General features: G+C 37.5%; 1 protein-coding gene across 1 annotated transcript; it reads left to right on the top strand.

Annotated features, from left to right (window-relative positions):
* The first annotated feature begins 273 nt into the window (after nt 1-273).
* LOC144638682 (uncharacterized) lies at nt 274-8789 on the top strand. The gene is made up of 6 exons (XM_078497910.1): nt 274-382; nt 842-1061; nt 1158-1274; nt 7461-7637; nt 8013-8101; nt 8354-8789. Exons 4-6 carry the CDS (start codon nt 7524-7526, stop codon nt 8472-8474), a joined length of 324 nt encoding a protein of 107 aa, XP_078354036.1. The 5' UTR covers nt 274-382; nt 842-1061; nt 1158-1274; nt 7461-7523; the 3' UTR covers nt 8475-8789.
* Nucleotides 8790-15425: the final 6636 nt, after the last annotated feature.

The raw sequence follows: 15425 nt of genomic DNA, 5'->3' as shown, positions 1-15425 counted from the left end.
TTTAGAATTCAATAAAAAGGTAGCAAAATGAAAGGCAAGCTCGCGTTTGCCGTTTGCCGTATAACGTTAAGCTCTCTCTAGTTACTCGAGTCAGAACCGCGCATATCATTTGGACTACATGGATGTCGAATTATTCCCAGCTAGCATTCTGTATCAACAGAATTGAGGGTAAGGAAATGCGGCCTAAGAGTAGCCATTTTGTCAATGATTTTTTCGCTCAAGAAATTGGACTTTTATTATATTAATGCATTTTTAAAAACACCACCTATTCTTCCTATATTATCTTTTATTAGGCTGGAGTTCGAAAAGTGTGCTACCTCTCGTTCAGGGATAAATATAGGGAGTCAGAAAAAATCTTTAAAGAAGCAAATGTGGAGTATGTGTAAGTTGATTTACGTAACGACATCAGAAACGCCAGTTTTTAACTCAAATTGTTATATAACTAGACATTTTTCCCTAACAGCGTGCTCTTATTGGCTTATTCGTGGTCACATGACATCTAACAATTAAAACTGTTTCCCCCGAAAAGTTTCTTAGCGGGCAACAATTCAAAATCTATGACGTCATAGGTAACATTGTAATATTGCCCGCGAGTGTTGACCGATTTGCGTCATTTTCAAAGTCCTCGTCGTGCTATATAACAAAACATTTAATGACTGATCCCAAAGGAAACCAGTTATTAAATTTTGTTTCTCAGCTCGGAACAGCCATTTGGTGTATAATGCACAGTTTTGGCCTTTCTGGATAAATCTTGAATCTAAATCGTGAATTAAAAACGAATTATGTAATAATTAAAGTGTGCATGTAAATAAATTAAATATTTTATTTTCCTTGCTTTCAGGCCCTTCAAAAGAAATGATGAAAACTTGCAATTGGCAGCATTTCAACAAAGATTCATCAAGATACTCGATCAGGCGACGACAAACGACATTTGTGCCAATGAGACCTATTCGGAATTATACAAATGGTTAAAAGTGGAAAAGAAAGAGTTGAGGGAAACCGACATTACAAGTCAGTGGGCCAGAGATTTGATCCAACCAGGGTCAAGCCAAACTGAAAAGGTAATTAACAAATTTGTTTTGCCAACTATTTGAAACTATGATCGTCAATTTTTCCTTAACCAAGTTAACGTCTTACTCCGAAAATCTTTAAACTAGGTGTTGTTCAGGAAATGGATAGACTATTTCCTCTTCCTTTCCATTATTGCAAGCTCAAGGTCTTCGCCGAGAATCGAGAGCGAAGGAGCACTGCTTATAGATTCTGAAACGTTAAAGGTGCGTGTGTTATTGTGATTTATATAATAACCTGAATTCTACGCGCATTTTGATTGGTTCTAACTTATGATCTATTAGAGTACAGACGCATAGATGACGTCACGCGGTGGTGTGACTCGCGTGCGTGATCAGAGTTCATAGTCCAAATCTTAGTTTTATTATATAAAACAAATAGATTCAATTTTACCGTGGGTCTGTTCAGTTATAGATCACAGAAGACGTCAAAATGTGGTAAGAACAACAGTGACCCACTCGCCTAGCGGCTCGTGGGCCACTTTTTTTGTTCTTACCACATTTTGACGTCATCTGTGATCTATAACTGAACAGACGCATGGCAAAATGGAATCTATTTGTTAAATAGATCTTTTATATAGACACGATAACTTTACAGCAGAGCTGATGTCGTCGTGTATAACATAACTTATAACAAGTGATGAAGATAACATGGCTAGCGTCATGGTTCGCGGCCGTGTGCGCCAAACGTCCGGACGACGACGACGTCGAAAAACATGGCGGCCATACTCCAGAAATAGGTTAAAACAATTTTAAACGAATCAAGTAAAATTTATTTAACCTTTTAGCTGTCCGATCAGCCTTGCAATATACAGGGCACACGCTGACCAGTAACAGTCTCAGTTCGAGTAACAAAGGGAATATGAGGCGTATTTATCGCTTGGCAGCATACCTAGCTCCCAGTTCCATTTGACTCCACTGCTGGGTTGCAACTGGCGTCACGGCGGTCATGCTGATGGACAACAACAAAGCGTTTCCCTCCGCTGGGAACTAAACTTCTTTATCATGCAAATTCCGCCAAAACATTTTTTATTATTTTGACCTTCAACATGGCCGCCTTGTCATGTGGTTGCAAGCCAGCAATTGATCGGTAGTTCAAAACAAAATTTAGTAGATCCCGCCGACCGCCTCATAACATCAAGTGATCGTCATGGCCTAATCATAGATCTCTTTGAGATATTGACTTTTTTGCATGAAGTTAGTATGAGTAGAAGGTTTATCCTGGGCATTGTTGTTCGAACATATCATGGAAGAATTCAAACGTATTCAGTCAGTTCAAGCATTTTATTTTTATTTTCGCGGAGGAAATGCTGTATTTGTCGATCGCGACAGCTGGGCGCTCTGCGACTCATATACTTTGGCTTGGTTAAAAATAGTAAATTTTGACGTTTGCCTTTAATCAAATGAGTTGTTTCCTTTCGAGTTAGAATGATTACTACTCGGTTTTGTTCAGGGTTCCAGATAAAAGTTACACACGACAGAGTTACCTTTTGTCTCGTCACGCAATCTTAACCCCACATTGAGAAGTAAATTTTCGTTTGGATATTACCAAAAGCCGCTTCTCCTCGCGTTATTCTTTATCTTACGGCTACACATGCCATTTCTGTTTTTTTTTTCTAATGGCGATGCATTAACTTCTGAACAGAAGCAAAAACGTTTAGCGTTTACTGCTTCCACCGGAAGTAATTTCACAACAGGCTACAAAAACACTTGTAAATATCACTTCACACCTGCATTGAATGATGTTGCAATTCTAAATTGTGCAACTCAGCAGAAATAATCAATTGCCATGAAATGAGTTCCCTTTGGTTAACTATTAGCAACGTTTTAGTGTGTGAAAGACTTGTACCAGTACAAATTTGCGTTGTTAATCGTTTTAGGTTAAATTAATATTAGCGCCTAAAGACTTGTACCAGTACAAATTGCGTTCTTAATCGTTTTAAAGTTCGTTGCCTTCGAGCGCTGAGCCCCTCACATTCTTAATTGGTTATGTCACGTAAGATTAATTGTTATATAACGTTTGTAAATTTGACAAGTCACGTTTTTAGCACAAGAACGGAAGTGTTGAAGCACAACTATAGAGTGACACTTTACAAGTCACGCGCTTTGATCACCCACAGCGGAAAGTATTCCCTTGAGAAATTAAAGCAGTCCCTTGAGAGTTTACAATAATGTGGTTCGAACCAATCTTCTACAAAAAATGGCAGCAAAAAGGAATTTACAGGGTTTCGCATTTGATGAAAGATTCAAATACTTTCCTATCAATACAAATATACAATACGAAAGCTTTTATACGAAATTTATGAAAGCAAGTAAGGCAAGCAGACAGGCCTATAAAAAGTCAATTAGTCTTAAACAAAGGTGTCCAACCAATAGTCAAGAATCAAAGGCTCTATGAGCAAAGTCGTGAATGTGGTATATTATAAACTGACAGCCCAGAATTAGCCAAAATAAATTTTAAATGTCTGCTGACAAACGACAATTTTTGTAATCGTCTATGAAATCTGTTAACGTACGTCATAGTTGAGTCATGTTTAAAATTCTAGCTGGTAAGTGATAAATAACCCCATATTCTAACTGAAAAATAACCGTCCAGTAGTCCATCGAGGCCTTCTAGCTAAGCAGCTAAGAAGTGAAGATTATTTCAGAGCTTAAAATAATTAATGCTGAGAGAGACACGTATAGTGGTAACAAGATATGAGGTACCTTGAGATTATTATTATTATAAGATGCTGCGAAGCTGGTAATGGAAAGAAGCTAGGGAATTTTTTTTCAACAAACTGTTTCACAATTGCTAAAGGGTTCTTTAATTAATAACCAGGTAACTTAGCCATTTCATACAGGACAGTGGTATTATTCGACAAACATTTTTCTCTGTTAAAGAATGGGAGACACTGTGACAGAAGGCAAATAATTAAAAGAAACTAACAGATGCCTCATACATGTGACTTCTAAGAATTGAAATTGAAAGGAAACAGTAAAGTCAACATAATTTATTATCAATTTAGAGGCCTGATACATGTAACAAATGAAAACTGCTACTTATTTCCTTTTCTGGTATCTTTACTTGCAACCAAAAAGTTTACTTTACCCCTTTACATGCCACGAAAATCATCAATGCATTTTAACCAGCCTTATCAATTCGTTTTTAAATATAATCTCTATACATTGCCAGCCATCCTGCATAAATTTGATGGCCATGTTGGATTAAAGGATCTGAACCTTAAAGCTTGTTTATCTTTTACTCTTTGTTTTTCAGCAGTCAATAACAATAACTTCCAAATATTTTATTTTTCAAGCTGTACAGTCTGCTAAAAGTCAATTTATAGAGAGCAGTATTCACTGTTTGTGAAATGAGAGTAAATTTGAAATAAAATTCTTTTTCTGATCATGTGTTTCATACAAGTTACTGCAGGATGTTCATTCCAGCCCAAACCTCTTGACAGCCTAGCCCCATGCAGAGTTCAGTGATGTGCTGTATTGTAGGATATTGTTCTATGTGCCTTGTCAAAATAAATCTGAAGGACAACACGTACAACAAACCATCTAAGTGTAAGCAATTTGTTATTTATCAGCATGGCATGCAACCAGGTTCCTTTTCGGCTGAGATGACTGCATGCATTTTTTTTTTTTTTTTTTTTTTTGGGGGGGGGGGGGGTGGGGGGGAGGCATAGGACATGTACAGAAATCGATCTTAAGGTTACTATTGTTATATAAGTGGCTATTACATTTTAGCGATTTTAGTGAGTTGGGCGAAAATCGCTAAATTAAGTACTTGCTAAAATTTGTCTTAGTCAAATTTCAAGTACCTCCCCGGTACCCCCTTCCCACCCTAATGGAACACAAAAATGGATACTGGTAACTTGTTCTTTTAGGCAATGCAATTTTTGTTCATTCAATGTCAAGATACGGTAGTTTTTTTCTTTTACTGAACATTTATTTTCATCTTAGCCATATGTTCATCACCGGCCAGTAAAAGCTGGTTTACACGATATTACTATTTTTTGAAGTTTTTGGAAAATCCCTATATTAAATAGTCGCTAAATCTTGCTCAGAAAAATTCGCTAAAATTAAGCTGCTAACAATAGTACTCTCTCAGTATTTCTTTGAATGTCTACCCCATAGCACTCAGTGGATGTTGACAAAGCAAAAAATTACCGGAGTGCAATGATACACCCCTGGAGAACTACAATTACCACAGTTGAACTAATGTGTCCCTTTTTTGACAGACCATGTGTATGAAGAAAAAATAATTGTAAGGGACTGATCAATGCATAATACTGTGTTTACAAATGTAGTTTAACCTTCAAAAGCAGAGCAAATTTTTCATTCACATAAGGCTTGCTACCTAATGAGCTACGAATGCCAGAGGAAATTTTGATTTAAGTTTAAGTCACGAGATAGATGTACTTGGGAACTTCGTTAACGAGAGTGTGACAACGAATATAAAATATTACTAGATACAAAAACTTGACGAACGTGCAAATGAATGATCGACCGAAAGACAAAGGAAGCCAACTATAGATATCTCTAATTTTTTCGAAACGCATCACTAGTGAGACTTATTTGTAGCGGAAAATACAGCCTTATTTAGGGTGATTTATTACTTACCAACTATTTGATTGCATTTCAATGAAAGATAAGTTAATTTCATATCCGCGGACTTTCAAAATAAGCTATTGTTCGGCGTGCAAGTTTCTTGATTCCTTGGCCATCCTTTCCGTTGCATTGTGTGTAAATGTGAATACGAGCACTGGCCTCACTAGAAAAATTCCTTCCAGAAAGGAAAAAAATATTCGTATTCTCCTGATGTACATCCACAAGTTCGCATTACAACTCGGGAAACCAGGCTGAGCCCTTGTCTACGTTCATCCGCCATTTTGAACTTAATCGTATCTATAACAAAATCCTCGATTTTGATTGGTTCTGCGCGCGCCTATTTGTCGCGTAATCGGCGCGCGATCACGTGGGTGTCCAATTTCAGGTATCCAATTTGAGCAACTTCAAATTGGATACCTGTAATTGGACACCTACGCCATCCGCGCGTCAATCACGCGCATTTGAATGTTTTTTTCTTGCTGTTTTCTAACTTTTTGTGCAACCAATTGAATTTACCTTTGACTTTTTCTTAAAGAAAAGGTTCCTAAAGACTTCCTAACCTCGAATTTTGTTATTGACACGATTAATTAGTAATTGAACTTCGTGTCGTACAATTCAAAGAATAATCGTGCTCGTAATTTCAAATCGGCCTCGCGCTGCGCGCTCGGCCGATTTCGAAATGACTCGCCCGATTACTCCCTGAATTGTACTCCACTCAGTCCAATTACTATTACTAATTTAAACTTAATATAAAATTGCTAGGTTACCAAGGGAGTTTACACACTCCAGCAGACCGCAATAATTCGTTCATTACATTCACGACTTAAAAATGGGCTATGGATTGCCCCTTTGAAGCCCATGAACCAATAGACTGGAATGCAGCGTACCAGCTATCTTTCCAGTGTACCAAATCTACAAAACTAATTGTATTTCAATTCAAATTGCTGCATAGACGACTGGCGACTAATGATTTTCTTAAAAAAGTAGGAATAAAAGATAACGATCTCTGTAGTTTCTGCAAAACTGAGAAGGAAAGCCTAATTCATCTTTTCTGGTCCTGTAGAGTTGTCTCTACCTTCTGGCAAAACTTTAAGCAACTTCTTGTAAGCCAAAATCTTGCGCTGAGAACATACAACCTTTCTCTAAATATAGTTTTAGGCCTAAGGCCAGACACATCCAAAAATAAACAGAAACTTAATTTTAATTTTCTTTTGGCGAGATATTATATATGGTCCTGTAGGACACGAAACTTGTCCCCTGAAATGAAACATTTCTCTGTCTTTCTGGCATGTTACAACAGCCTCAAAACTGGAGCAGCGTCAAATGATAATTGTTAGAAATCTAAGTGGGTGATAATTATAATTAAACATATTTAGCAACAAGCAACTGTTAAAAAAATGAAGAAAACCCTAAGGCTAACACTGTACTGAAATAATTGTATTTGTAGGTCAACCTTAATAAGTGTTGCACTTTGTTGGTATTGTAAGTAACGTGTATTGTATGTAAGTAGTCTCGTTAATTAATTAATTAATTAATTAATATAATGTAACTTAATGTAGTGTAAGTAATGTAAGCAATTGTATTGTAAGTAATTATCCAGTAAGTGATGTAGGTAATTGTCCCGTAAGCAATGTAAGTAAGTGAACTGTAAGTTGTTTTTTTTCTGTGTTTTGCAATTAAAAAAAAAAAAAGAATGTGGTTCGAGATAGAACAACTTATCCACTATTTTTCTTTTCTTGCTTGTAAACAAGCAAAGGAGACGAAAAAATGACATGTTATGTATTGCAATTACAGATCTGTTCCCTATCGTAGAAAGGGTATCCTAGAGGCGTTGAAGGAGGGCCTGGTTGTGAGACCATGATGGTGTCCGCAATCGGCAACGTTCTAGCACTTCGCTTTTCTGAAGGCAACCATTTCTATGCGTTTTCGACGCATTTTCCAAGTGAAAATGAGGTGAAGAATCTCGCACAGGTGAGAAATTCAAAATATTGTATTGTACCGAGTGAAGATTCCATGTTTCATTCCTTCTCATGTCATTACCATTGGATTTAAATTTACACCATTAATAAAAAAAAACTTTGTAATATACTTTCAAACTGTCTTAGATAAAGAGGTTTTATAAGTTTCCAGTCTGTTACCCCCCCCCCCCCCCAAAAAAAAAATGAAAGACAAACTTTGAGACGACGGTCTCGTTATTAAATTAACCCTGGAATCAACCGACCTACTACACAATAATCAATCGTCCATCCTTGTCTTCGTTGTAACAGATGCTATAAAACAAGTTTGTTTCAAGCAGTTTCCCACGTGAACATGTCTAAGTCATTATCCTTCTTTATTTAAATGCAGGCAAGAGTGAAACGCCTTTATTTCATTTCGCCAACCAATATCAGTGCAAAGGCGCTGACCATCCTCAAGGCAGCTGGCGTCGAAGTCATGTAAGTAGAGCATGTTTAGCTTTCTTTTCTTTTCATGCAACGCCTTGTACGACACAATATAACATGGCAAAATCTATAAATGGCTCTAAACCCCGATACTCTTTAGGGCGGGATACATCTATATTACTTAAATAGCGGAAAATCTCATAGCATAGTAAAATAACTGTTCTTTTGAATGAGGTTTCGGGTGATTTTGTTGGGAAAATAGCAGATATTGTTTTATATCATGTAACACCTATGTCTCATTTATAGACCCATGGATCTTTTAGACAAAGAAATGATAAAGAAGGAAGTAAAACAAACTATTGATAGGCTAGCATCAAAAGAGGTGGGGAATCAGATTTCTTTCAAAGAGTGGCCGAAGACTCATTGATGCCATTATGAGCTGGCAAAGAGACGCTGAGGGAGTATTTCTATTATGAAACAAAAATATCAATTTGGAAAGAAATTCACTTTTTCTCAGGGCCGGGTTGTTCGAAAGCCGATTAACACTAACCCAGGATTAAAAGTTTATCGAGGGTTCAATTTCTCGTGGATAAAAGTGTTTTTATTGCTTATGTTTTGTGGAGCTTGAGATTAGTCGATGTCAATAATGGAGGACAGAAAATATAAACAGAAAACCTCAATGATAAGTTAAAAAACTGGAATCAAACTTCACACTAATCCTGGATTAGCTTAATCGTGCTTTGGACAATTTATAGACATACAATGTAGACATGCATTTATAAAAATTTTAAATTTTTCTCTTAGATTAAATTTGTATGTAGAAATGTTATTTGTTATTTCTACACATTGTAAGAGTTTTATAAAAGACAGATATAAAGTTTGAAAAGCAATAAAATTTAAGAGTTCGATTGAGAATGTCTACACTGTACGTCCATGAATTACCAACATAAGTACTGCAGTGCTTTTTCGATCGCCCGCTTTTTTTGTTTACTTCGTGTATTTGTTCCCCCCCCCCCCCCCCGGAGCTCCACTTTTTACTTTTTCAATCGGGGCCCCACCTTTTTATTTCGGTTTTTCAACATGGGTTCCCATCTTGGATCTTACACTGAATTTTACTACATGGTTAAAAAAACCCCTTGGCGCATTTGTTTGGAATCAACCTTTAAAATAATATTGTCAGTGCCGAACTATTAATTACAATTTCGGGCGATTCAAGATTGTACAATCTATATAAACGTATAACGTAAGTGTTGTTTTAGATTGATTAAAATATCAAAGAAACAGATATTTTTCAAATCACGCGCACGCGCCCATATTTATATCCAGTCATAAATATCTCGTAAAGTTGTTGATGTCAGTCGTTGTAAGTCGTGCATATACTTTAAATAAATGCATAATGATAAGCCTAAGGTGTCCCCCGCGACCTTAAACCACGTGCCTATGAGCTATTCAGTTGCACATTTCCTCGACACGCTTTCGTAATAACACGGACTGCCCGCTATCTATCAGTACCATAGTAATGGTAGCCTGCGTAGCAGGCGTCCATACGCGCGCTACAAAAACTACTCAGACGCCTGCTACGCAGGCTATAGTAATGGCGATTGAAAAGGTAAGTTCCCTTTTCCAACGTACCGTTTTGCTTTTGTTATTTTCTTTGTTGCGGGGACAGAGCTGAATAACGTCTGCGCATGTGCGGGATGACATGACAAATTTCGGCGCGAACGTGATATGTGGTTCTTTTGTCGTTCTGAAAGTCGGCAAGGAGAGAGGAGAGAATTTCCTTTTATTTTTTAATCAGAACGCGTATTGTTCCTCTGCCTTCTTCCGATAGATAAAAATTTAAACACTTCAGAGTTCACATCGAAGTTTTCTGGCCCAGAAATGCCAGGGAATTCGACAAAACTCAGTTGTAACGTAATTTAAAATATTTGAAGCATTGAATTGATTCAACCGCCTGAACTAGGGAACTTCGCTTCGCCTGTTTCTTTTTTGCGGAAAAACGATGTTTGGAGGCCATTGATGACAACAAGGGAGATTGGAGTGATTAAGAGGTGAGAATTTTATAGATAATTGAATTTTTAGTCAAGTGAAATCCAGTTATAATGTCAGCATTGTTCACTAAACGCGTACACACTGTTGTGTTCAAAACGAAAACTGTAGTGTTGCTGTGTACTGTTTCACATATTAGCTCCATGTAAAAAAACGCACATATATTTCTTCAACTTTGTGTTGGCTACCTGTGCTTTCTTTGTAGTGAGAAAAATACTTGTGATTATATTTGCTTATAGACCCGTTGTGATCAGTCGAAAGAGGTCAAGTTCATATAAGCTTATTTTGGGGTAGAATTTTATTTTTGAAAGGAGTGCTCACATAGGAGCTTATAATTCTCACAATTTCTTATGGTGACTGTAGACTTGTCGTGGTTAAAAAACTATATAACCTGTGCAACCTTAAAATAGAGTCACGCCTTCAATAAGTTTTCTGAAAGAAATGCACAAATTATGTAGGGTCAGGAGTTTCTGTCAGGGTATTATAATTATAAACTTCTTCCATAATTTACCACAATTTGAGAATATGTGTCTGTAAGCATTGTGTACTGGTGTTATCAATATCAACTGATTAATTGGGATTGATAATTTTGTCACTTGACAAGCATTGCAGGTTAAACTTCTTTCAAAGTTGTCTGGCAAAGATATTTATTTCACCCTAAGAATCAAGCTTCTTCAGGATAATATTAATCTTTGTGTGAGTTGTTCCAGATGTAACCAAAATCAGCAAAAAAAGGATAACCATGAAATAAATTATTCTGATTAATGATGTCATGACTGAAAAATCAGCTTCCGCTTGCTGTAAGTGGGTGAGTTTGTGTCACCATAGTGTCTATGAGCACTTGCACTATGCCAGTAACTTAAGACTTTTGAATGGCAAAGTTGTGGTCAGTCTTAATTGGTTTAAGTGAAAAAAAAAACACACCAGCTGAGGACACCAGAAAATTGTAATGGCAATAATTTCATATTAACTAAAACATATTTTCTTCCACAGGTAACCAGCTGGTTTTGAAATACAAAATCACCATTGGATGTAAAGAGCTTTGGCTTGTACACCAGGCCCCAGTTGTTCGAAAGGTGAATATCACCATCCACGGGATAAATCGCTATCCGTTGGGTAGTGTAGTATGTCTTGCTAACACTTATACACTGGATAGCAATTTATCCGGTGGATAGCGTTATCCACCTTTCGAAACAACTGGGGCCAGGGCAATACTCAGTGTTATCTCTACAATGCAGCAGAGAATGAATAAACTCAGATATAACCAAAGACATTTGTGATTTTTTTTATTCATTTTTTTATTTTATTTTATTACAATAATTATGTTATGATTTTAAATTCCAAAACAAAACATAGTTGGGCTGATTGTAGCCTGCAAGACGGTGTTGCAGAACAGGCGGTTTATTTTGTGTTGCATGCTAGGCTGACTTTTGTTTTACTTTGACTTTGTTCTATGTTTGTATGTGTTCTCAACTCAGTGTAATTCTGAATAGAGCAGATTATTAGATGCTGAGCATGGCATGGCATGTGGTACTAAGTCCAATTATCTTACCAGCTGATGTACCCCTGAGGGGTACTGCTGGATAGGGTATGTTTTTTTTTACCTCTCCAGCTCTGGTATATAATTTCAAGTTCATCTGTCCAAATCTGGGTCTGAACCCCTCCTAGACAGGGTATAACTGCAAGACTGTCATTGAATATGTAGCAATCCAAAATCAGAAACATTTATCTCTATCTACTTAGCAGACATTAAAATACTTTCAGGACGTTATTGTTGTCAGTGTCCTTTATTCACCCAATCAGCAATATAACACAGCGTACAAATGATCATGATTATTGATGCGCCCTTTGTCCTAAGTAGAGTCTAAAAAAGGGGGTGCTGTCCTTCACAAAGTAGGTATTTTAAGTTTTTAATGTCCTAAACTGTCGAGGTTTCAAACCCCCAGAAGCACCCCTATACCTAAACATGGGTCATGTAAATCCCCCGATGGACCAATTTGTAGTTCAGATGGTTTTTGTGATCAACCAAACAAATCACAATTTTGATTGTGGCTCTGCTTTAATAATAAAACTGATAAATAATAATATTTCCTGTCAATAGTTGATTCTAATAAAAGACATTTCTTTTCAAACAGTTAGGGGCCCATTACAGTCTATAATTATAGCTTGGGGTAAAAGTAAAGTCTATTATAATGCTAAGAATTATTCAAATGGGAGGTACGCTAAAATTATTACATTTAGTTCTTTTTGCAGGGGGCTGCACTTTTCAGCTTTGCACAACTTTTCTCTTCCCTTAGAAACTGTTCTTCATTGCTGCTTTTTAAAATGATCAGACTTGAAATATTTGCAGACTGCTTCTCAGGGAAAGGTTTCGATTAGGTCAACCTGCCTAAAGTTAGTTTTGTTTTAAGCTTATATTGCTTTACTCACAGACGCCTTCGACATTTTTGTGAAATTTTACTTTACACCATTACACAATTTGATCCTAGGGTGATACTCCAAGTTTTCTTTACCTTGGAAGTCGAAAAGGCTAACTTATATATCTGTTAGTTTCTCCAAATGTTGCCCTTAAACCGGCGAAAGCAGCGACTGTCTTGTCCTTCCATCGCTTATCAATGTCGTAAAAGAATACAGTTTCCTTCGGTACGTAAGTTTGAAGCTCCTGCTGGTGGTAGGGACCTAAAATCACCATAACATTCCTCTTTGCTGTTCCTTGTTTTACCAGCAAACCAACATTTGAAGAAGTAGACGGTAAAGTGGCCAAAAAAGCCAGTAAAGAAACGTAAACACCACCGGTAATTGTCGCTAATTGAGCGGAGTTGACAACTTACTGAAAATTTTCTCGAAAGGCTGTTTGTCGGCGCGAGAACAATTTTTTTACAATGCCGACACCCCCTCATTTTTTGGAAAAATGTTGTTTCTTCTCAAAAGTGGCAACTAAAACCTTATTTTTTTAACCACGTCCTTATTTTTCGGTTTTTTGTGCCAGCCGTTTCAGATCCTTAAATTTCTGTTAGTTTAAATAAGCCCGCGCCCGAGCCCGCAATTCATACCGCGGGTACCTGGCGCACGCGCAGACATTATTCAGCTCTGTCTGTTGCGGGCCCAAGAGAGGCTCGCAACCGTAATCTTGACAGTGACCAGCGGATTGTGTTTTACGCGTGCGCGCCACGTTAATAAAGGGCGAACAGAAAACGGAAGTTGAAAATTTTGTTCTTCCACTAAGAACGATCGGAATACGAAAAATGTGTCAACCACGACAGTTTGTCGTAACACCGAAAGAGAAAATCTGTTCTCCAAGAACGATTGTCCATAAGATCTAGGCTTCTGTCAAACATTACATTATTATTATTATTATTATTAATCGGGCGTGGCCGATTTAAGGTTTACCCTTTGGTCGTCCTAGAGCGTAGTCTCCTGGCGCGGCCAAAAAGACGGGGATAGCTCGGGGTTGCTACAAAACCGCTACGGGTGACGCATACCGCAATGGTTTTCATTTTAGTTTTGACAGGAAATCGTTGCAGGCACACTTGGTCGACTTTTGGGTTAATGTGTAATCAGATTGTGTTTTTTTGCTTCGGCGGAAGGACAGAGAAAAAAGCTTACGGTGCAAAGTACAGTATGGGGCCCAGTTCTCGGCCACTTTTGACGTAAACTTGTATTTCTTACCTCAGAAGAACCGCAGGAACTTGAAATTTCTCCCAGAGCTAGCTACATTATTCAGCTTTTTGGTGTAAAGCTATCGACCGGTCAAAAATTAATTTGCCCGAGCAATAATAAAAATAAAAGCTCCATTTGTGGGCCCAGTTCTCGGCCACCTTGGCCCAGTTCTCGGCCACTTTTGACGTAAACTTGTATTTCTTACCTCAGAAGAACCGCAGGAACTTGAAATTTCTCCCAGAGCTAGCTACATTATTCAGCTTTTTGGTGTAAAGCTATCGACCAGTCAAAAATTAATTTGCCCGAGCAATAATAAAAATAAAAGCTCCATTTGTGGGCCCAGTTCTCGGCCACCTTGGCCCAGTTCTCGGCCACTTTTGACGTAAACTTGTATTTCTTACCTCAGAAGAACCGCAGGAACTTGAAATTTCTCCCAGAACTAGCTACATTATTCAGCTTTTTGGTGTAAAGCTATCGACCAGTCAAAAATTAATTTGCCCGAGCAATAATAAAAATAAAAGCTCCATTTGTGGGCCCAGTTCTCGGCCACCTTGGCCCAGTTCTCGGCCACTAAAAAGCTTGTGCGTAATTATCTGTAAAAAAATGCTCAATTAATTTTCACAGTCATAAAATCACTCTGTAAACCTATTTATACTATATCGATCCCAAATTATTTTTATGATGCTTTGTTTTACTTTAGAAAAGAAGGATTTTAACGCGCCTAGTTGCCTATGTGCAGGTTCTGGCAAAACCGCATTGTGTGACCCGTGCGTTTAGATGGTTTATTTTGCAGTGAAAAGGTCTTGAAAGATTTAGGTGTTGTAGAAATAATAGACAAGACAAGAGTCAGCTCAAAACTTAGAGATAAGATTGAACTTTATTTTTAAAACATTTATTTCTTTCATTCTGGCAGCAGCAGATGAAATTATATTAAAAACCAAGCGCTAAGCTGTGATAGCGAGCAGGGTGGCCGAGAACTGGCAAATACGCAAACGTCGCAAGAAAAAATTTCGAAGTAAATTAAGACCAAAAAATACAACGGTTCAACGAAAAGTTAACTAAAGCAGAAAGCTGAATTATTCTACGTTTCACATGCCAAAAATTAGCTCGTATGGTGGGGGCTTTTGGATAAAATACGAATTTAACTACATCCATGAATTTGGAGCCGTAAACAAACAACTTTTTCGGGAATGCAAATTCACCTACCTCCGCGTAAACTCGACGTGTGAGCTTTCTATATCGAATTGAACGATCAAACTCAAGATACTTAAAGCACATGAATCAGTCTATCGTTTGAAGGAAATACCTTTTTCTTTTGATTCAACTGGAGTGTGAAAAAACGCGTTAAACACAAAGTGGCCGAGAACTGGACCCGGCCGAGATACTGGGCCCCATACTGTACTGATATTCACCATTGTGAAATTGCACTTACTTTGACAAGTTAAAGTTATTTTTGTAAATGAAAAAGGTAACGTCATTGATGTCACGCAGTGTTTTTTTTAGCAAACTAGATGGTTTGCTGGTTTCTGACTATGAATGGGGGTGTGATCTTGCGGTATATTTTTTGAGCCTGACTCCGCCGTAAAACTTTTTTTTTATTTAGCAAGAACTGTGTCGATTTTCATTTCTGAACAATTGGTCGTCAAGTCGTTTGTCACAAAGAGTAGAA

The sequence above is a fragment of the Oculina patagonica genome, chromosome 14, assembly GCF_052425735.1.
Source record: "Oculina patagonica isolate OP01 chromosome 14, crgOcupat, whole genome shotgun sequence".
NCBI classification, from domain to species: Eukaryota; Metazoa; Cnidaria; class Anthozoa; order Scleractinia; family Oculinidae; genus Oculina; species Oculina patagonica.
This window is presented reverse-complemented; position numbering and strand designations above follow the sequence as displayed.

Excerpts from the sequence above, each read along its gene's own strand:
- LOC144638682 (XM_078497910.1), top strand. The coding sequence starts at position 7,524 with ATGATGGTGTCCGCAATCGGCAACGTTCTAGCACTTCGCTTTTCTGAA. Across the intron at positions 7,638-8,012 it reads AGGTGAAGAATCTCGCACAG|GCAAGAGTGAAACGCCTTTA; the intron begins GTGAGAAATTCA and ends ATTTAAATGCAG. Across the intron at positions 8,102-8,353 it reads GCAGCTGGCGTCGAAGTCAT|ACCCATGGATCTTTTAGACA; the intron begins GTAAGTAGAGCA and ends TCTCATTTATAG.